Source organism: Cadophora gregata, assembly GCF_030347475.1.
Source record: "Cadophora gregata isolate MNR1 chromosome Unknown scaffold_1, whole genome shotgun sequence".
NCBI lineage: Eukaryota > Fungi > Ascomycota > Leotiomycetes > Helotiales > Ploettnerulaceae > Cadophora > Cadophora gregata.
The window spans coordinates 3,274,853-3,293,742 of NW_026695924.1; the positions used below are offsets into that span (position 1 = coordinate 3,274,853).

At 48.3% G+C, this 18,890-nt stretch overlaps 9 protein-coding genes across 10 annotated transcripts; 5 read left to right on the top strand and 4 right to left on the bottom strand.

Annotated features, from left to right (window-relative positions):
* Positions 1 to 1,087: 1,087 nt before the first annotated feature.
* Positions 1,088 to 2,227, bottom strand: ONS95_001047 (uncharacterized protein; the record flags this gene model as incomplete). The annotated part of the gene is made up of 1 exon (XM_058494228.1): positions 1,088 to 2,227. The coding sequence occupies one exon, from the start codon at positions 2,225 to 2,227 to the stop codon at positions 1,088 to 1,090; it is 1,140 nt and encodes a 379-aa protein (XP_058364431.1).
* A 385-nt stretch (positions 2,228 to 2,612) lies between these two features.
* On the top strand, positions 2,613 to 3,332 carry ONS95_001048 (uncharacterized protein; the record flags this gene model as incomplete). Its single annotated transcript, XM_058494229.1, has 1 exon — positions 2,613 to 3,332. The coding sequence occupies one exon, from the start codon at positions 2,613 to 2,615 to the stop codon at positions 3,330 to 3,332; it is 720 nt and encodes a 239-aa protein (XP_058364432.1).
* Positions 3,333 to 3,589: 257 nt separating this feature from the next.
* SPC24 (kinetochore-associated Ndc80 complex subunit spc24) lies at positions 3,590 to 4,279 on the bottom strand (the record flags this gene model as incomplete). Its single annotated transcript, XM_058494230.1, has 3 exons — positions 3,590 to 4,023; positions 4,073 to 4,205; positions 4,253 to 4,279. 3 exons carry the CDS (start codon positions 4,277 to 4,279, stop codon positions 3,590 to 3,592), a joined length of 594 nt encoding a protein of 197 aa, XP_058364433.1.
* Positions 4,280 to 4,597: 318 nt separating this feature from the next.
* FIS1 (mitochondrial membrane protein) lies at positions 4,598 to 5,316 on the top strand (the record flags this gene model as incomplete). Its single annotated transcript, XM_058494231.1, has 4 exons — positions 4,598 to 4,616; positions 4,726 to 4,744; positions 4,837 to 4,930; positions 4,981 to 5,316. 4 exons carry the CDS (start codon positions 4,598 to 4,600, stop codon positions 5,314 to 5,316), a joined length of 468 nt encoding a protein of 155 aa, XP_058364434.1.
* A 1,059-nt stretch (positions 5,317 to 6,375) lies between these two features.
* Positions 6,376 to 8,049, top strand: ONS95_001051 (uncharacterized protein; the record flags this gene model as incomplete). Its single annotated transcript, XM_058494232.1, has 2 exons — positions 6,376 to 6,531; positions 6,583 to 8,049. 2 exons carry the CDS (start codon positions 6,376 to 6,378, stop codon positions 8,047 to 8,049), a joined length of 1,623 nt encoding a protein of 540 aa, XP_058364435.1.
* Positions 8,050 to 8,407: 358 nt separating this feature from the next.
* On the bottom strand, positions 8,408 to 10,816 carry ONS95_001052 (uncharacterized protein; the record flags this gene model as incomplete). Its single annotated transcript, XM_058494233.1, has 6 exons — positions 8,408 to 8,502; positions 8,630 to 9,503; positions 9,598 to 10,132; positions 10,182 to 10,233; positions 10,283 to 10,313; positions 10,616 to 10,816. The coding sequence occupies 6 exons, from the start codon at positions 10,814 to 10,816 to the stop codon at positions 8,408 to 8,410; spliced, it is 1,788 nt and encodes a 595-aa protein (XP_058364436.1).
* Positions 10,817 to 11,101: 285 nt separating this feature from the next.
* Positions 11,102 to 15,121, top strand: ONS95_001053 (uncharacterized protein). The gene is made up of 4 exons (XM_058494234.1): positions 11,102 to 11,414; positions 11,558 to 11,606; positions 11,656 to 14,224; positions 14,276 to 15,121. The coding sequence occupies exons 1-4, from the start codon at positions 11,226 to 11,228 to the stop codon at positions 14,712 to 14,714; spliced, it is 3,246 nt and encodes a 1,081-aa protein (XP_058364437.1). The 5' UTR covers positions 11,102 to 11,225; the 3' UTR covers positions 14,715 to 15,121.
* A 36-nt stretch (positions 15,122 to 15,157) lies between these two features.
* Positions 15,158 to 16,721, top strand: URE2_1 (glutathione S- transferase, nitrogen catabolite repression regulator). 2 transcript variants are annotated; one of them, XM_058494236.1, is made up of 6 exons: positions 15,158 to 15,347; positions 15,487 to 15,571; positions 15,645 to 15,719; positions 15,777 to 15,895; positions 15,988 to 16,086; positions 16,202 to 16,721. In XM_058494236.1, exons 2-6 carry the CDS (start codon positions 15,541 to 15,543, stop codon positions 16,355 to 16,357), a joined length of 480 nt encoding a protein of 159 aa, XP_058364439.1. In that variant the 5' UTR covers positions 15,158 to 15,347; positions 15,487 to 15,540; the 3' UTR covers positions 16,358 to 16,721. The 2 variants fall into 2 exon arrangements, with proteins under 2 accessions (XP_058364439.1, XP_058364438.1); XM_058494235.1 differs by lacking the exon at positions 15,158 to 15,347 and having other exon boundaries at positions 15,417 to 15,571; positions 16,202 to 16,353; positions 16,438 to 16,721.
* On the bottom strand, positions 16,722 to 18,863 carry ONS95_001056 (uncharacterized protein). Its single transcript, XM_058494237.1, has 2 exons — positions 18,208 to 18,863; positions 16,722 to 18,149 (listed from the first exon to the last, which is right to left on the bottom strand). Exons 1-2 carry the CDS (start codon positions 18,355 to 18,357, stop codon positions 17,193 to 17,195), a joined length of 1,107 nt encoding a protein of 368 aa, XP_058364440.1. The 5' UTR covers positions 18,358 to 18,863; the 3' UTR covers positions 16,722 to 17,192.
* Between the last annotated feature and the right edge of the window lie 27 nt (positions 18,864 to 18,890).

Genomic DNA, 18,890 nt, shown 5'->3' on the forward strand with positions numbered 1-18,890 from the left:
GGCTGTGGAACGTATCTTAGGTTACTTAAGGAAGATTGAGAGTGAGGGCGAGGACTTCTCGAATCAACACAGGAGACTGCCTTGTCTATTTGCAGCGCTAACGAAAGGCGCTAGCGCAGTGATATTCAACTTGAATTAGCATCAAAGAAATGGCTTGTAGAAGACAGTGGCCAATTTCGCGGTGAATGAGGACAATAATGGCGATTGTGGTAATCGGAGACGAAGACGAGGAAGATTGATAGCAACAAGAGGCGCAGAGTCTGATTTCAGCAAGGAACGACTGACAAGCGACGGCGGACTTAGAGAAGCAAGCCTTGCTGACGACAACTTCTTTCTGTGACAGTGAATCGAGTCACAACTCAAAAGTGAGCTACTAAGCCTCTGTGGAGAACGAGCAACCAGTCGAGTGTCATGGGTCCGAGTTTGTTCGCTGTGCAAATAGCTCGATATGCACGGCACAGTAAACCCAGGATATTGGCAGTAAAGATAGACAGATATATTCGAGGGCCGTAATTTGACATGGCAAGTGTTGCTCAACCTTGGGAAGCCTCGAACTAAGCTCCAAGAAAGCAATAGAATGTACAAACGGAGTATCTGACTATTGGAGGACAATGAGAGAAATAGAAGGCTCAATTGAAGCCAGCTAATACCAATTATACGTTATGGAGGGAGTTTAAGCAGAAAGCACAAGGTTTTCCACATGACAAGCAGAAGCAACAAGAGCAAAAAAAAACAAAAGAACCGAGCGCGAAATACTTTGCCCAACATAGGGTAAAGGGAAGGCACACAGAGAGCATTCAGAAGACACCAGTGTGTCCCGAGATTCTATGTATCATCTGCATGCTTTGTTTAATGCAAGTTTCACTTCATCGATATGGTCTTTACTGCCAGATTTCTTTGACGGCCAAAGGACAAGCGAAGAAAGGACCCAACATGGCCTCGCCTAGACCTCCTTTACTGCGAATCTCCAAGGCTTGGAGCATCGTCGACTCTCGGAAGGTTTCCTAATGCTGCATCTCGAAGATGGGCTGTTGACAGACCGAGACGGATGGAACCGTCTCATCAGAATACAGTACCAGATCCATTTTCAGGAGAAAATGAAGCGAACCCAGTTATCTCCCAGCTTCTTGATACCTTCCTCCAAGCCCCAGCCCTTCAATTTGCAGATGTGTCGGCAAATTTCCTCCAACCTAGCATCCATTTCGTCCCCAGCCACATGTAGATCACTCTCCGACAAAATACGATCATCTGGCACTGCTTTGATAACCTCATCCGCCTTTGCACTATGCACATCGGACATGTTGATAGCCGAGGAGAACGAGAAGTAAATATCAGCTGGTGACGACCGCTGAAAATATTGCTTCAGCTGATCTGGCGAGCCAGAATATGAGTGCAGACAAATCCGTAGCGCTGGCTCCTCATCTGGACTCTCTGATTCGTCAGCAGGGAGAGGGATTTTCTCGACTTTCTTTCTCTGTCCTTTACTCAATGGCTCTCTACCGTACCCTTTCCATGACTCTTGTAGAGTGTCGAATACTATGCCGTGAGCTTGAACTCCATGAACTGATACTGCTCGCTTCATCTCCCATGCTAACTTGAGCTGAGCTGTCAAAATTGCTCTTTGGTGGTCCATCTGAACTCGCTGAGGACATAATGGTCGCCCTTCCCTGGTTCCGGGTGTCAGAGATAAGTCTCTGCTAATTTCTAGTTCCTCGGTCCAGGGGCCTGGTAGACGGAATCCTTTGTCGAGGCCGACTTCTCCGACGAGTGCATATGGATACTTTTCCAGATATTTTCTGGTACCTTCAAGATATCCCTTGAGCGATCGAGGCTGCGGTAGTGACTTCAGAAACGTGACGTCTTCTGGCTTCGGAGTCAAGACAGATTGGTAATGCCGAAGTTTGAATTCCGCTGTATCTGCTTCTATGACATCTTCTTTCGTGTCATCATACATCTGATGCGAGAACCACGGGTGCCAGCCAAAGCAAGGAATCAAACACTCCCGACCCTTCTCTTCACTAATATCGGGCCGAGACTTCACACCATAAGTATCTGCAACCTGAGCTACCAGCTCCTGGTCATCTGATCTGGTGGCCATCACCGTCAATACGCGAGCCTTCATTCCTGGTATTAAAGCTACCCTTCCCATGATGTCTGTTGGGTGGCAATGAGCATCATAGACACCCAAATGCCAGGGAAATGCTTCTTCAGCAGAGGCGGATGCCATTTTGGCCCTATCATAGACTCAAACACGGGAGAGGCGTGCTTCGATAGTTGCAGAATATACTTGTGCTTGGATTTGTTGAGTTCAAGGTTGTCTCGATGCCTGGAGTTCAAAGAGAGTTTGGCAGACGCATGCACGCTAAGCGAGACCCATGTCCCAGATCAACCAAACCAAAGGTAAATCCAGGCTTTCTCCAGCTTCCCCACACTTTCCCGCCTCTATCACATGCAACAGTGCCCGATTTCAAAGCTCCCGCTTCCGTCCTTTAAGTTTCTCCCCAACCCACATTCCTCGAAACAAGACCAAAACATGCATTCGTTTCTATCATGACAACTGACTCGTTCTTCACCAAAAGCTTCAGTCAATCGTTACCACAAACCCACAAATAATGGCTGTTCTAAACCCAATCTATGGCATAGTCGTACCATTCCTATTCGTTTTCACCATTCCATTTGCATTCTTGGCCACCTTTACCACCTTCATCGCATTCTCCATCCTCTTCCTCCGAGTCCTCATCGTTTACGTCGAGCTCGCTCTTGCAGTTATACCACACTGGATCCTTGGACAGCGAACATCATATTCTCCACCCAGCCCGTCAATTTCGCGGACAAAATCATTTAGTAACTCGGCGAATGGGCGACGAAGGAAACGTCGAGGAAGCACGAGTAGCAATCTATCTGCTACCGGTACCATAACACCCATATCAGGAGAGAATGGTATGGGATTAAGTCAAAGCATTGGTCCCACTCGAGATTACGAAGGCGTGGGAGGATGGAGGCTTGATAATCCTTCGGATGATGATGGGTTATGGACGAAGATTAATTCGAGGTTGGAGTTGCCTGCAGACCATGTCAGAAGACATCATCGATCTTTGACCTCGGGTAGCCTGCCAGGTAGCTCGAGGATCAATAGGAGTTATAGTCCAGAGGCTTTGATGAATACATCGAGAGCTCGGACCCCAAGTTCGACTGTTGGAGTCGAAGGTTATTTCCCGCAGGTCTCAAGTACACCCAAGGCGTCAAAGAGGACGCCTTCGGCGAGTACTGGAATTTCTGGGAGTTCGACTAGTTCGAAAGGATCATCTGTTTTGAGTATGAAGCAGAGATGACGCATGATTGATGATTGACGAATGATGAGATACGATACTGTTTTGATATGGCGTCCGGGCTTGGGTTCTGTGGGAGTGTGGAATCAATGAGCATTGGAAACATGGTCATACAATTTGGTTGTACATATCATTTCCGTTCATGTAACGCCATTTGCAAAGGGCAAACTCAATCATGGTATCCAGCGAGAACCCTTCTCAACAAACCCAGCCAACCCTAACGCCAAACCAGGATTCCCTCACTATATGCCGGTCTCTTCCTAGAGCTGCTGCCAGAGGTAATTCGCGTAGAAGAATCTCGAGAACTTGCTGTCGATGTTCACAATATTAACATCCCCTTTCCTCGAGTTCCTAATGATAGCCTTGGAATACTCTCCATCGTCATCCCTCTCAATATCGATGCCCAATCCCCTGTAAACCTTCAACTTGAGGCTCATCTCGTCATCAATCAATCCTCTCCGTGCATTATCGCCACCATCAACACCTTGAAGCTCCAACTCTTGCAGACGTGCTTGGAGATCTGCCAGTTGTGAGGACAATCGCTCCGATTCAATCTCAACATCACTAGCTGATTTCGCGATGCGGAATTTCTGCGTGTCAAGAGTCGCAATTTCAGAAGCGTGCGCAACTGATGAGTGGGAAGAGATCGTTTCCTGATGGTGGTTGTTGAGTGTTATGAGCGTTCGGGAGAGTTCTGTTTACGGTCAAAAAGTTTCGTGGATTGGGGGAATTGTGACACTCACTCTTCAAAGCACTTTCCGCTTCTCGCACTCGCAGATCTCGGGCTTGTTGTAGAGTGGAAAGCGATTCGTTTACTCGTGCAACTGCATGTTTATCAGGCTGGATGTTGAAATTCTCGATTGTGTGGCGGATGAGCTGCATTTTGTTAGTTATGCGCCGGGATATGGAATAAAGATACATGCAGTGGTGGGATCCTCGTCGAGAAGCATTTTGATTTTTTTTGTGTATGATGAGGAGCGAGATATGTTATGCGCTGTGAACTGGTGAAATGCTTAGTGAGGGTTCAAAATACGTTGCTGTCGCATGCGCTACAATTGACCAAAACAAAAAGGTCCGCGATTAGTCCTCCATGACAACAGCGGGGCAACAGCGACGTCACGGTGCGGAATCACAAGCCACACTTTCCGAACGCCACTCTCAGGCGGACGAACCTGAAAGACATCAAAAGTCAACATCGCAGCTTCCCTTATATCAAACCTTTTAATAACCCTACCAAACCTGGATACGCCTCGAATTAAGGACAGAAAATGGGTTCCTCTCTTCCATGTAAGTATGGAACGCAACGTTCTGGAGACGCCACTTCACACTCGTTTTGCTATTTTCCTGTATACTTTTCGACTGGAAACAGCCATACTGACAAAACGGGTGTATCTAGATGCTGCTGATGCAGAAAGGTAGTTCTACTGCAATCCTGCGCTTCCAACCCGAGCTTCTACCTCTCGACAACACGCATGTTATTCGCATAGCCATACTGACCTAGAAACAGCCCACTGAAACCTGCCGAGCTACAAGTCCTACGATCACAGTACGAGAAAGAGGGAGAACATGTTGGAGTACAAACGAAGTTCAACTTTGCATGGGTATGGTCATATGCGAGCTGTAATTTATACCGGTATTGATTCGCCTGTAGGGTTTGATTAAATCGAATACCCGTCAAGATCAGCAAGAAGGCGTCCGCCTCCTTTCAGACATCTTCCGTACCTCCCCAGAACGCAGACGAGAATGTCTGTATTATTTGGCACTGGGAAACTACAAGCTTGGAAACTACGCAGAGGCACGGCGCTACAACGATTTACTGCTTGAGAAGGAGCCGGCAAACTTGCAGGCGAGTAGTTTAAGGGGCTTGATTGATGATAAGGTTGCAAAGGAGGGCTTGATGGGCGTTGCTATCCTCAGTGGAGTTGCGATTGCTGCAGGTGTGGTTGGAGGAATGATATTCAAAGGAATGGGAAGGAGGACGAGATAGTGCAAGTGTGGTAGTGTGGCATGGAACGCAATTTGTATGAATGGACGAGTGGACTTGTTTAATATACCAGCTGTACTGTAAGGGAAGGATACTTAACGGGAGTGCATTCTCGGAAAACGGCGTGTTGTACACTCTACTCGTCCTCCAGTCAATATGGGCACATTTGACCCACATGACGGGTAACCTCAGGTACTCCCGAGGTCAATCTTGGAAGAGCGGTATCTGGTGGCGTACTACGAAGCAAGAAGCCGAGAGAACCTTTCAGAAAGCTAAGCTATTTTGACTCACGTTTGACCAAAAAGCCACGTCTTTAGACTCAATAACAAGGACATTTCTCCTCCATTACTTTTCCTTTTCACGATAGGCACATAGATTTGGAGTAGCCACAGGACAATTTGCCTAGTATTTGCCGTCACTTATTCGAGATCGCGCTTGTCAGTGTCAGCTGCACTTCATTGAACTAAGGTAGGTAAGGTTGTTGAAGGCCGAAAGTGCTATCGATTAGAACGACAGGGGTCTGCTGCTTTGCGTCACCCAACGGCCAGCCCAGCCCAGCCCAGCCTACCTGGGTCAGGACATCATCCATCGCTGGGAGAGCCTGACTCCCGACGTCGAGCCACAAGATCTCACTCAGATCGCTCTCCAATAGACTGTATCCTTCCTTTGAGCACAGCCTTTCCTCCTCAAGACTTGCCACAAGAAGACAACCTTAAACATCAACTTACTCCCCACACTCACTCCTTCTCCCTTCCACATCAGCGGCAGATGTTCATTATCTACTACCCCTCACGATTTTCGATTATCAAGCTCAAGGTCAACCGCGAGGCAGCTCGATAGCTTGCGCCACACCAGAGTGATTCCGATTCCGATTCCGCCCTGAATCTCGAGCCTTTGCCAGCAAACGACGACGGTTGCGTCGATTCATACACCTAAGATCCCGATACATATTGGTATTCGAATCCATACTTCAGTCTGGCGTTCAGAGCATTACAGCGGACGGGTCTGGCATTAAGTCTCGGACTGACTGCCCTAGCCGCCTACCAGGGCATCAGAGAGGCGATGGCCGACAATCCAAGAGAGGTTGGCAGCCAGGCACCGCGTCTAGATGCTTCCGGCCCACGGGACGTGGTGTTCTGTCACCAGTGTGAGCATGAATGGTACCAAGATGAAGCTGGGCTCGTTTGTCCTCGATGTGAGGGGGAAATCACAGAGATCGTATGTTTTGCTTTGGCTGACAGTGAAGAGCCAAATCTAACACAATTGCAGGTAACTCCAGAGAGTGATCCTCGTCCTGAACGCGAGTTCGATTATGCCAATAATTCCCGTAATCCAATCGAAATCGATTCCGATCCAGAAGAGGCAGATATTGAAGAACACGTTACACACGGACCAGGAGGCTCTGTATTATTCTCCAGAACAGTTAGGACCTCTTCTCCTCGCTCTCCATTTGGAATACCTCCCAGAAGAAGAGCAGACCCTCATGATGAACATCCAGACTTTGTCATGCGCGACTTTCATAACATGCTCGGCAATATTATGGGACCCCAATTCCGCCCTGGACAGGCTGGTAGATCTGGTGCTAATACTCTATTCACCCAGGATAACGTTTATGGTGGTCAAACATTTCGTGTAGGTGGGGACGGGAATGGACCTACAATCGTTGGAGGACGCTTCACTTTCGGTGTCCCTCCTCCAAGACAACAAAGAGGCGGAGAATTTCAGCAACAAGGAGTTCCACCACCAGTTCCTGATCTAGCTACGTACGATTCCCCCTCCCATCCCCTTAATGGCCGTTCTCTGCATGTTGTTAGTATAAGAGCACCACCTGACCAACTTGCCAGTATCATCGGATCTCTCTTCGCCCCAATGGGCCCCCCAGGTCAAAGAGACGGCCCTCATGGTGGAGGCTTACCACCTGGACTACAAGGTCTCTTTGCTGCCATGGCCAATCCAGCCAATGCACGCTCAGGAGATGCTGTCTATACACAAGAGGCTTTGGACCAAATCATTTCAACTTTGATGGAGCAGCATCCCACATCCAATGCACCTGGTCCTGCTTCGCCAGATGCTATATCAGCACTTCCCAAGAAGAAGCTAGACGAGAAAGAACTTGGGCCAGAGGGTAAAGGAGAGTGCAGTGTCTGTATGGACGACGTAACTATAGGAGTTGAGGTTGTGGTCCTACCCTGCTCTCACTGGTTCCATGAGGCCTGTGCCAGTGCATGGTTAAGCGAACACAACACTTGTCCCATATGCAGGAAAGGCATCGAAGCCGAGACACCACCAAACAGCCGAAGGTCATCAGGCCAAAGCAATCCGTCAACACGAAATGAACACCGTGCGCGGAGACTGAGTTCGATCAGACCAAGAATGGACAGATTCAGCTCGGCTTCTGCAGCTGCTCGTAATGAAGCAAGATTAGAGTCTATCCGCAACAGTGCTGGTATTCTACCTTCGCAAGAGTCCCAGGGGCCAAGACGATGGCATGTGGTCGGTGATCCAAACACATCACAGTCAGCAAATGACGATTTCACCCCTCCCATGCCAGGCTCCTTCTACAGACGTCAATCGGACATGAGCGACAGCCAGCGAGACAACAGGCGAGGAAACACTAGTGATAGTGACCGATCACGGGAATCTCGTCGAAGCAGCCATTCTGGAAATAGCACGCCTGGCGGAGGAGCGATGTCATGGATCCGAGATCGTTTCGGCTCGAATCGACGAACGGAATAAATTCTTCTGTTCTAATACCCGAGAACTACTTCTTTTCTTCCTATTCTACTACTGGTTTGGAAAGAATGGTCTAATGAATGAGGATGCGTTGCGTTGCTGGAATTTTAATTTGTCGCGTTGCGTTTAGCATGGATGGCGTTTGGCAGATGGACTGGAGCTGGGCCGGAGCTTTGCTTTTTTTTCATAGAGCAAGGCTATGTCGGCTAGGGATACCAGCAATGGAACGGTTAGGCATATTACAGTACTGGGCACATGTCTGTTACGTGAATGATAAATGAATAACTACTGTAGCGCGGTGAAGCGAGAGCTGCCATGGGTACATGTACTGATATATTATGCTTGAGGGCAGGGCAGTGGATTACAGATATGTACTCAATACAGAAACTCTTGTCAGCGCTACAGCGGACCCATCTTCGCCTTCGCTCATTGTGCGCATTATTTTGATCATTTGTACTGTTGCTCGTGTTAGTCAAGAAAACCTAATCCTCCCTCTCGCTAAGCCCCATCTTGTAACCAACAAAGAGCACACGACGGGGGGGAAGTCCAGAATTATGGAAGAAGTTGTAAGGAAAGCACTTACAGATATCCGCCTTCCCCCTCGCAAACAACGGATCTTTATTCAATACATCCTCCCCATTTGCCTTCGCTTCCTCATCCCTCAAAATATTGCCGATGCACATCGCTTCCAAAAATGCCCTATGATTAAATACCCACCATACCTTCGCCTCACTCGCAAATAACGCGAACAGTAAAAAGAATGCATTGATAGCATCATGCGCCGCTTCCAACGCACCGCGCACGTTGACAGGTACTTCCGCACTACCGCTTGAATGTAACAGCATCACGTTGTGGAAATAGTTGCTTGTTAGGAAGAGCGTCTGCCGGACGATCCTCTTGTTTGTTTGTGCGAGCGCGGTGATGGATTCCGTATCCCAGGAGCGGAACACGTCGGGGAAAGAACGGAACACAGCTTTGAAGTCAGAGAGGAGTTTGGCTTTTTGGCGGGGTGTCGAGGAGATGGGTAGGTCGAGAGAGCGGGGTGAGCATATCGTTTCTTGCACGAGGTTCGCGAGCGTCCAGCAGCCGCGGATGTATGCTGTGTCTGTGGGGTTGGAGTGTGCGATGCTGCTGGAGTCGTCGATCAGGTCTTCGACGTTGACGTCGGTGTGTGTTGCTGAGGGTGGGAGGGAGAGGAGAACGGTGAGGAATGTGTCTTGCAGGAGCACGGCTTGCCAGAGCTTGCGGCGCATTTGTTTGTCGAAGATTGAGGCGTTCGGGCAGACTATGTTGGGGTCGCGGTGTAGACCCATGGCGTAAGCTTGCCGGATTAAAATCCCTGCGAAAGCCCACCCGTCGGATGCATGGTTGTCGTTGATGAGGAAGTAGGTTATTAGAACCATGGCTTGGATGGAGCGGACAGAAGCTTTGTTGAGGTAGGAGGACATTCTGAGGGACTGGTTGGAGGTCAGCGCTGTCGTCATCATAACTGTAGCCATTGAGGCAGTGATCTGTCGCCAGGTTATTCAAGCACTCGAAGGATATACAGACCTGATGAGCAGCGGAAACATAGAACTCGGCTGTTTGTTGACGTTCTTTCGGGCCGGTGGTTGTGACGAACTGCGTACCCATCGCCAGCATGGCAAAGATCATGGCAACAAGAGTACCATCAACGCGGTCTTTTTCTGGCTGTGGAAGTGACCAGAAATGTTCATAATCGGCATAGAACGTCTGACGATGAATCATAGGATAAACAGGATCTACACATTCAAAGTACCTATCAAGAAGGATGTCGGCTTGTATTTTCTCCGGCAGAACCGAGATTGTTTCAGCAAGTCCTCCTTGGCAAGTCCAATAGTTCGCAAACGGATGTTCTGATCCGATACCGAAGACATTAGATGCAGTTGGGTGAGAATAAGGGACATTGGACAGGAGGCCGGTTGAAGATGAGGTTGATCCTCGAGATGCACTCCGCTGGTGTGGATTGGGAGCTTGTTTTGGTCCTTCGAATCCGTTTGCCATTGACTTCTTCTTTGGTGGCTTGGTCATCCGCATGGCAGTATTGCCAGCTGACCGATTTGTCTCCCTGAAAAAGGATTAGACTTGGGTACTCTTTAATTCAGGAGTAAACTGACTCCAAAACATTTGCGACAGTGGTGTATTTGCATTCGGTTTGACGCTTTATGCCTGGACACGGTTCATTCTGTGTACTTTTAAAGGGTTGACGATTACTTACAGGCTAAGCAGTTGGGCCTTCCTCGATCGCACTGTTACATGGATTTAGCATATTTAGAAGTACCTTGTATAGTTTCACAACAGAAATACGATGAGAAGTAGATCACAAATGCAAGCAGCACGTGAAGAATTCCAAAATCATGAAATACAATCCATGAATGAGAGTTGCAATTGAAGCTTAGCACAGGTAAAGAGGGGTTTCAACACCATGCAGTATCAAAACTATCGTAGGATCACTGGATCTTTGGCGGTGAAATTAATTCTCAATTTGCATGGATATCCCACTTCCGCTTGTACGAGTAACAAGGAATGCATTATTGACAACTCAACGAACCTTTGTTTTCCGTTCCACACACTCCTCACATGATAAGGTTGGCTTGTTTCTCTTCTGCTTTTTCCTGGGGGGCTCGGGAAAAGAACCTTCTTCATGCTTGATCGGCGTCCCAGCGAAGCTGCTGTCGGTTGTTCCTGCAGGTGAGATTGACGTGTTAAGGACGGGTGAGATTGGTGAAAGATGATCCGAGGAATACTCCATGTTTACGATCCCTGCATAGAGACGCTTGAGATGGCCAGGGACTTGAACTTTCGTTGCTGGGAATAACGCGGTTGAAGCGGGAATACAGCTGTGATATTTGAAGCTTCTGTTGGCAGCCGGGGGGCGCTCTGGGGGCGCGGGTGCGGGGTATTCAGCTTCCATCGTCAATTCCAATCCATTCGGAATAGGCTATCGGCACTGTGACTTTATCGCCGAAAAGTAGCCGCTGCACAAGGACGGGGACGGGGACGGGGACGGGGACGGGCCAGCCTTCTTGGCAGTTGAGTTAGCTCAGCAGGGGCACTCGGGTCTTTTGAAAGTGGTTCGCGTGTCGCGTTCAACGCGTTCTTCAAGGTCTTGTGTGTATAAGTATCGTGGCGGCCCGAAATACAACATTGAACACATTTCGATGGAATCAACATCGTCGCCATATTTGCCGCCAAATTCCGATCCGACACTCTACGACGATTGGGAGTCACACTTTAAACCAACGATATTTCCGTCCAGCACCAACTCCGACGAGTTCGAAGCGCTGCATCTCGTACAACAGGAGACAATTGCAAGGAAAAACAAGCAGGGAGAAGTGATCCAACATAGAGTGCGTCTATCTTTCTGGGCTTTCATATCTCTGTCATACATGGGTTTTGAATCAACCAAGTATCAAAATCTGTGGACATTGCCTCAACTGCGACACGTTGAGAATTGCAACCCTTGGAACCGCAGAGTGCTAAGTCAATATAGGCGTGGCCTCTAGGAGAAACCTTTCGAAGCGAACTGGATCATATTGATGGTTCGATTACAACCAAGTTTGGAAACTAGGGAAACCAATCCTCAGCTAGATTCCCCTCTGAAAACGCAGTCAATCCTCCAGGCAAGCCTCCACTTGACACCCTTTTCGTCCTCGCCGCCCAATCTCAGGATGCCTTCCGCGTCATCACCAGTTGCATATCCTCAGAGCTCTTCTCCGCCGGCAGTGAAACGGCCTCGAACAGATCAGACCTCAGATCTCATAAAGCCAAAAACTGTTGGAGGATTTCTTCTACAAGACGATTCCGATGAGGACGATGAATACTCCCACGCGGAACCTTCTCCGAAGAGGCGTATGCTGGACACTGGAAGATCGCCAAGTCCAGGTCTGCCAAACAACGGTATTGATGAGACATATGCGGCCGATATAGATGTTATTGTGGACAATGGAGGGCCCGTTGGTGGAATTCTGTTGCACAACGATACCTCGCTCGAAATCCATCTTGACTCGACACGGAGTAACAGTCCAGTGCCTGAACCGCCTCAAAGACTGAATTCTAATGCTCTGCCCTCATTTCTCAGCAAAGGAAGGACGAAAGTCACTGAAATATTGACTTGCTCGGGGAAATCAATTTCTATACAACAGCGCAAGAAAGGTGCGGCAGTTCCGTTCGAGCAAATGGTTGCAGCGAGATCAACAGTTAAGGCTGGTCGAGCGAAGAAAAGTTACTACGGAGTCGATATTCACAGCCTGATTGACGAAGCGGCCAAAGAAACGAAATCGAAATCGAGGGCGCCTGAAGATATACTGCCTTCTGTGGAGGACCCAGGCATGAAAGGGAAATCGAAAAGAACTCTTATGTGGAGCGAAAAGTATCGTGCCAGGACTTTCATGGAGCTTGTTGGAGATGATCGAACACATAGACAAGTATTGAAATGGCTGAAGGCCTGGGATCCATTAGTTTTTCCCAAGGCAGGAAAGACAAAAGTCAACGCTCCCAAAAGGCCTGGGCAAGAAGATGAGGAGAAGCCTCACAAAAAGATCTTACTTCTGACAGGTCCACCAGGTCTGGGCAAGACTACGCTCGCTCACGTCTGTGCTAGACAGGCGGGTTACGAGGTCATGGAGATCAATGCCAGCGACGAGAGGAGCAAGGATGTTGTGAAGAATAGGATTCGGACTAGTGTTGGTACCGAGAGCGTTAAGACTGGATCGACGATAACATCGAAATCTGGCCATGTTCAAAAGATTGCTCATCCTTTATGCGTTGTTGTAGACGAGGTGGATGGAGTAGTTGGAGGGTCTGGTGGGTCAGGAGAAGGAGGATTCATCAAAGCACTGATCGACCTCATTCAGCTGGATCAGAAGAACTCATCGGGTAGCCAGGCTAGCACAGACTTTGCCAAAAAGAAAAAGAAGGGCGACGATTTCAAACTGATGCGACCGGTGATACTCATCTGTAATGATGTTTATCATCCATCACTACGACCACTTCGCCAGTCCAGCTTTGCCGAGATCATTCATGTACGAAAGCCGCCCCTGGATGCAGTTGTGGCGCGGATGAAGTCTGTGTTTGACAAGGAGGGAGTCCCATGTGATGGTGATGGAGTACGAAGACTTTGTGAAGCGACGTGGGGAGTGAGCCCGACCGAGTCCCGCAAGGGCAAAGAGAGTGCGGGAGAAGGAGACCTCAGAGGCATCATGGTAGTTGGAGAATGGGCGGCGAGAAAGCTCAAAGCTTCGAAGAAAGACGGCACAGCCAGATTAACTCGGAAGTGGGTTGAACAAAACATGACCAGTGATCTCTCCCACGGTGGAGGCGGAGCCAGAGGAGTTGGCCGGGGAGGAGCCAAAGACCTTGTCAACAGGATCTTCTTGGAAGGTGCAGGTTTTCCAAAAACTGCAAATGCTGACCCGGTACCTGGAATCTCGGCAGATCAACCTCAAGCCCAGCTTGGAGTTGCAGAAATAGCCAAGAGAGCTGGTATGGACAGATTGAGAGAGATGGTGGACACAAGTGGCGAAATCGACCGCATTGTCACAGATATCTGGTCAAAATATCCTAGTCAACCATTCAACGATGACTCGATTCTGTCAAAACCAAACTCAGCATACGAATGGCTCCATTTCCACGACAGCTGCTCCACTCGAGTCTTCACTGCCCAGGAATTTGAACTAGCGCCATATCTCAGTCAGCCAGTTTTGGCCTGTCACCATTTATTCTCATCCCCTGCTCGTCACTACTTCTCCAACGAGAAAAAGAAATGGGGCGAAGATGAAGTAGAAGAGGAACCGTTACCGTTTTCTGGGCCCCGAGCAGACTATGAGGCTCACGAAGCAGAAAAGTCGAATCGTGCAACAATACTGGAACTACAAGCCACTCTAGATGCCACGTTATTGAGAAGCTTTCGCAGCCCTGAGGACATTGCCACAGACTTATTGCCATATCTTGTCAGGATGCTCACGCCAGAAATCAAGCCAATTATAGTGGGTGGAAGTGGAGATCAAAAAGGCATCGCCAGCGTCCGAAAGGAGGCTGAGAAAGCAATGGTCAAGCGATCAGTAGATATCATGGGTTCTGTTGGTGTCATATTTGAACGTGGTAAATTAGAAGGAGACTTTGGGAATAGAGCACCCCAATGGGTGTATCGTATGGAGCCGTGAGTAGCGACCAGTGCTGATATCCCAAGACATTTACTAACCAATGCCAGGCCGTTGGATACACTTGTGCTCTTTGAGACAGCTTCAACAATTGCAGGAGCTTCTCCACCCGTGCGATACGCAGTTCGCCAAGTTCTTGACCAGGAATATCAAAAGAATATCATAGTTCGCGAGAACGCTGCAAGACAAGCCCGTTACAAAGCCGGCAACCCTAATGATGATGTCGAATTCTCCATTGCGAGCAAAGAAACCAAGGGACACCAAGCCCTCGAACTCGTCATAGGAGCGAAGAAGGACTTCTTTGGCAGAGAGATCAGAGAAGAAATCATGCCCTTACAAGAGATTGATGGGAATGCAGAACCAGAAGGGAAAAGGAAGACGAAAAAGGATGCAAAGGACGATAATAAGGTGTGGGTCAGCTTTCATGAAGGTTTCTCGAATGCGGTCAGGAAGCCGATCACGATTGAAGAGCTGCTACGTGGACTTTAGAGCCCGTGGTTAATACCGGCCTTGGAATTGTGGCTAATGATCGTATTGAACGAACTTCACAAGCTTCTATTGGATTAGGTGGTGAATTTGATCCGATGTTGAGATTGTTGATTTGACATCGCCTATTTGCCTGAGCACAAAACGGAACTCATTAGCGACATGCTATGGCGGCTCCATTTCCAAACCATATTGCGTATGAATCTTAACGATTGGAATCCTTCGTTTGCTTCACTTGATAGAAAGTCGTTGAACATTGAAGTTACATGTTCATTGCAGGGAAGCCTAACAGGATTGCGATTACAGAGGGTTCACAACCTTTTTCTTTGCTCAGCCGCCTTCAGTGTTGCTCTCACGTGTAGAGGAAGCCTCATCGATAGGTCGGCCAAATATAAACTATTCACCGATGACAACATCTTTCTGTTGCATGTAGATCTGCCTCTCCCCACTTTTCCAACTCTAGTGTCTGTCGGCCCTCGGATCGTGCCAAACCTTCTTCTGTATCGTTCCTTCTTCTAGGAAGCAAAATCAAGGCCCATGGTTCCCCTCACCTTCCTATCCAATGATTGACCCCTATTACCGTTTCAAAGCATTTGAATGTTTTTAGTCAGTCGGCAGTTCGGACAATCCCAAGCGGTCGGTTGAACCCCTCCATCTTTCTCTGTTAGCTTGGCTCGGTGCACTAGTTTCAATCTAATGGCGTCACCTCTATATAAGTGACTTGTCTCGAATTTCTGAAGATGCATTTTGCTCATACAAAAAGGTTGCTACACAGTGAAATATACGTCAAACCGCCTCAACTTCTGATAGCCGAATTGAAATCGCAATCATGAGCAAACCCATCACTCTCTATAGCCACGGTTCGTTTCGTCTGGTCCTCGCTTATCCCTGATACCAATCAAAACAGACAAACCAGCTAACAAATATGACCAGCCACTGGGCCGAACCCTTGGAAAGTTGCGATTGTGCTCGAGGAACTGAAGATTCCATACCATACGAAGTTCCTTGGTCAGTACCATCACCTCCCGCACCCACCATTATGTGACTGACCACATGACTTTCTAGACTTCTCCGAGCTCAAGAAAGATCCCTATGAGCAGATCTGCATCAATGGTCGAGTCCCCGCAATCGAAGATCCCAACACCGGTGTAACACTCTGGGAATCTGGCGCTATTATCGAATATGTAATTCTACCTTTCCAACCCTCCCGGCGCTCCCAATGTCCTTTGAAGACCTCTCGCACACGAACAAAACACTTTCTAACTCCACCAAACAGCTCCAAGAAACTTACGACAAGAATAACACCCTGGGCTATGGCTCATCTCCAGAAAAGTACCTCGTAAAGCAATGGCTACACTTCCAAATGAGCGGTCAGGTATGTTATTCCAGCGGCGTCAAATCTACCCTAATGGAGGGTCTCAGGAGCACTTTACCCCAGATGCTCCAGAGAACCAGTGAACGAGCAATTGCTGACATCCCGGTCCTCGCAGGGTCCGTATTACGGACAAGCTGTTTGGTTTGAGAAGTACCAGCCTATTGGGGAAGCCAGAGATAGGTATAGAGAGCAGGTCAAGCGGGTTCTGTCTGTGCTTGATAGGCACTTGAAGAGGACTGGAACTGGATACTTGGTTGGTGATAAAGTGTAAGTCTCTCACGTCCGCCATCTCCATCCCACACACTATATTGTAGTGACGTACTTGATGACTGATTGGTTGTCAACATGTAGCACTATTGCAGATTTATCGTTCATCACTTGGAATGCGTTGATGCCGTGGTTCTTTGTTGATGATTGGGCGGACGTTGCGGTTGAGAAGAATTTTCCGAGCTATCATGCTTGGAATCAGAAGTTGCTGGAACGACCTGCTGTGGCGAAGGTCTTTAAGGACAAGGAGGCTGCTGTTGCGAAGGATTGAATGAAATTGTGATCTTGAGAGAAGGGGCTGTAGTTTGGCATTATGTAGGAATGTGTTCGTTCTAATATTATCAAGCGTATTCAGATGGATTCAAATGATGTTTGTGTTCAGGTCATGGAAATCTTGGCAACTGATTCGGTCCACTCCAGGATATCAATGAGCAAGGCTTGAAGAATTACAAATGAAATAAGACGTGTGGAAGTCCTCCCCGATTCAAAAGCAAACACAGAAGAGCCATCAAGCGCAGGGGTACCTTAATCGAGAGCCAGCAACATTCCTTGCAGGAGTTGTTCTGCTTCGACCCTCAGTTCACTTGATCCTAACTGTATTCCATGTATCCGAATGAAATCTCACTAGATCAGGAAGTGGGAACTGATTGAGACCAAGGTGGCTTCCGAACAACGCAGGTTCAGTACGGGTAGAAAAATATGTAGGTAAATATATCATACAAAGAAAGAGCAACTCTCCGGAATTCCAGACCGTACTCGAAGTATTCATTTCAGAATACCGAAGATACTTGAATGTCTCCAGAAAGGAAACTTAAAGCATTTGTAAGCACTTATAGACTCTACTCGTAGTATTCGCAGCCCTCTCCATCGTCCTCGATTGGAGCGCTCGTAGCGGAAGTAACTGCACTCGAGAAGGTCGTGCTTGGCTCTGGGGCAACCACTGCTGAGCTTGATGCGATTGGAGTAACAATCGGTTCAGTAATGGGTGTAGTTGGTGGTGATACCATGGTTTCGGATGTGGCTACAGGGTTAGCCTCAACAACAGGTGCTGAAGAAGTGGTGGGGACAGCTGCGACAGAAGATGAGGCGACAACGGGTGCTGCTGCTGTCGAAGAAGCTATTGGGGCCGAAGGGGCGCTGGACGAAACGACTGGGCTTGAAGCTCCTCCTGGGCCAGCGACGCTGAGAGTGATATCTCCAGACTCGATGTAAACACCGCTGAAGAAAATATCTTCGTTGACGAAAGGGAATCCATCTCTTGGCAACTCAAGCATCCCAAGATGCCAATCTTTTCCATCCGACTTGGCAGACACGGGGACGGCTGGGACAGTAAGAACAAGATCGTCGGCTCCAGTTGAGTGGTAGAAGGCAACAGAGCCGGCGGAGAAGTCGATTTCATATGCGACGTTGTGCCACACATCAGCCTCCCAGGTGACGTTCCACTCAGTGGAGCCACTGACAACCCATCGGAGCAGAGGGTCGGTCGTTCCAGTGGCACCAGATTGCCATCCGCTCTTCATCTCAGTGAAATGACTCTCGAAGAAAGCGATCTGGTGCTCGTGAGACTCGCTTGGTGCATTGGTAGCAGCGCGGGACATGCTGAAGTGGTAGAAGACCTTTCCGGCATTGATGGCTGCTGAGGTCTGGGGCATCAACTCTGTTCTCCTCATATTTTGGCCGTTCCAGAAAGCGTTCTCTGTTAAGCTAATCTTGACTCCCTTAGAGCTACCAGTGTCGGCAGGGTTCTTGAACGTGGAGTCGAGGTTGACGTAAGAAGCGGCTTTATCTGGACCATGCTGCCGAAGAAGTAAGTACATGATCGTCGGTCAAAAAAAAAAATTTGTGAATACTGACAATGTAGTATTGGTAAGGTCCAACTGGATTGCTAAAAGACCAGGCATCCAACTCGGAGCTTGAGGTCATGTCATTGAAGCGACCATCGAACAAAACGGTTCCCGCCAAAGCAAGGCTGACAGAGTTGAAGAGTGCGAATACGCGCATCATATTGATCGATATGAATGTCTTTTGAGAACTTGATATGATATTTTGTGTTAAAATAAGCAACTGGCCACGCAGGTGCTGGAGAAAGAATAAATAGCGGGCTTGCGCTGTGATATCGTAAAGACTGGATGTTCTGAAAAAGAATGACTTGAGAGGGATGATCTTGACAAGAAGGTCAAAAAAAGGTACTCAAGCTGGGCTATAAGGAAACAGTGAAAGGGAACAATTTCATCAGTCAAATGGGTTTGCAGGGACTGCAATCACCCCTTTCCATTGCTTGTCACGAATAAACACCTTGGCGGCTGCATGTTTCGAGAATGGACGGAATTGGTCAAGCATCAACCCGATATGCTTGTTCCTGGCCGAAATGTTTCTGAATAGATTGATAGTAGTGAAGTGAAGGAGGAAACGGGGCATGTTGTTGTTTCGAAATATATTATTTGTGGGGCAATATTCTCGGATATTGCCTTGTGTCTGAGGCGCCAACACCTTCCTCCATCATCACTGCATATCAACTTCATGACTTTCACACGTTT

Coding starts and splice junctions, on each gene's coding strand:
- ONS95_001053 (XM_058494234.1), top strand. CDS start 11,226: ATGGAATCAACATCGTCGCCATATTTGCCGCCAAATTCCGATCCGACA. Junction 11,415..11,557: donor GAGAAGTGATCCAACATAGA/GTGCGTCTATCT, acceptor AAGTCAATATAG/GCGTGGCCTCTAGGAGAAAC. Junction 14,225..14,275: donor TGGGTGTATCGTATGGAGCC/GTGAGTAGCGAC, acceptor AACCAATGCCAG/GCCGTTGGATACACTTGTGC.
- URE2_1 (XM_058494235.1), top strand. CDS start 15,541: ATGAGCAAACCCATCACTCTCTATAGCCACG. Junction 15,896..15,987: donor CTGGCGCTATTATCGAATAT/GTAATTCTACCT, acceptor TCCACCAAACAG/CTCCAAGAAACTTACGACAA. Junction 16,087..16,201: donor ACTTCCAAATGAGCGGTCAG/GTATGTTATTCC, acceptor CGGTCCTCGCAG/GGTCCGTATTACGGACAAGC.
- ONS95_001056 (XM_058494237.1), bottom strand. CDS start 18,357: ATGATGCGCGTATTCGCACTCTTCAACTCTGTCAGCCTTGCTTTGGCG. Junction 18,150..18,207: donor GACCTTACCAATACTACATT/GTCAGTATTCAC, acceptor CTTCTTCGGCAG/CATGGTCCAGATAAAGCCGC.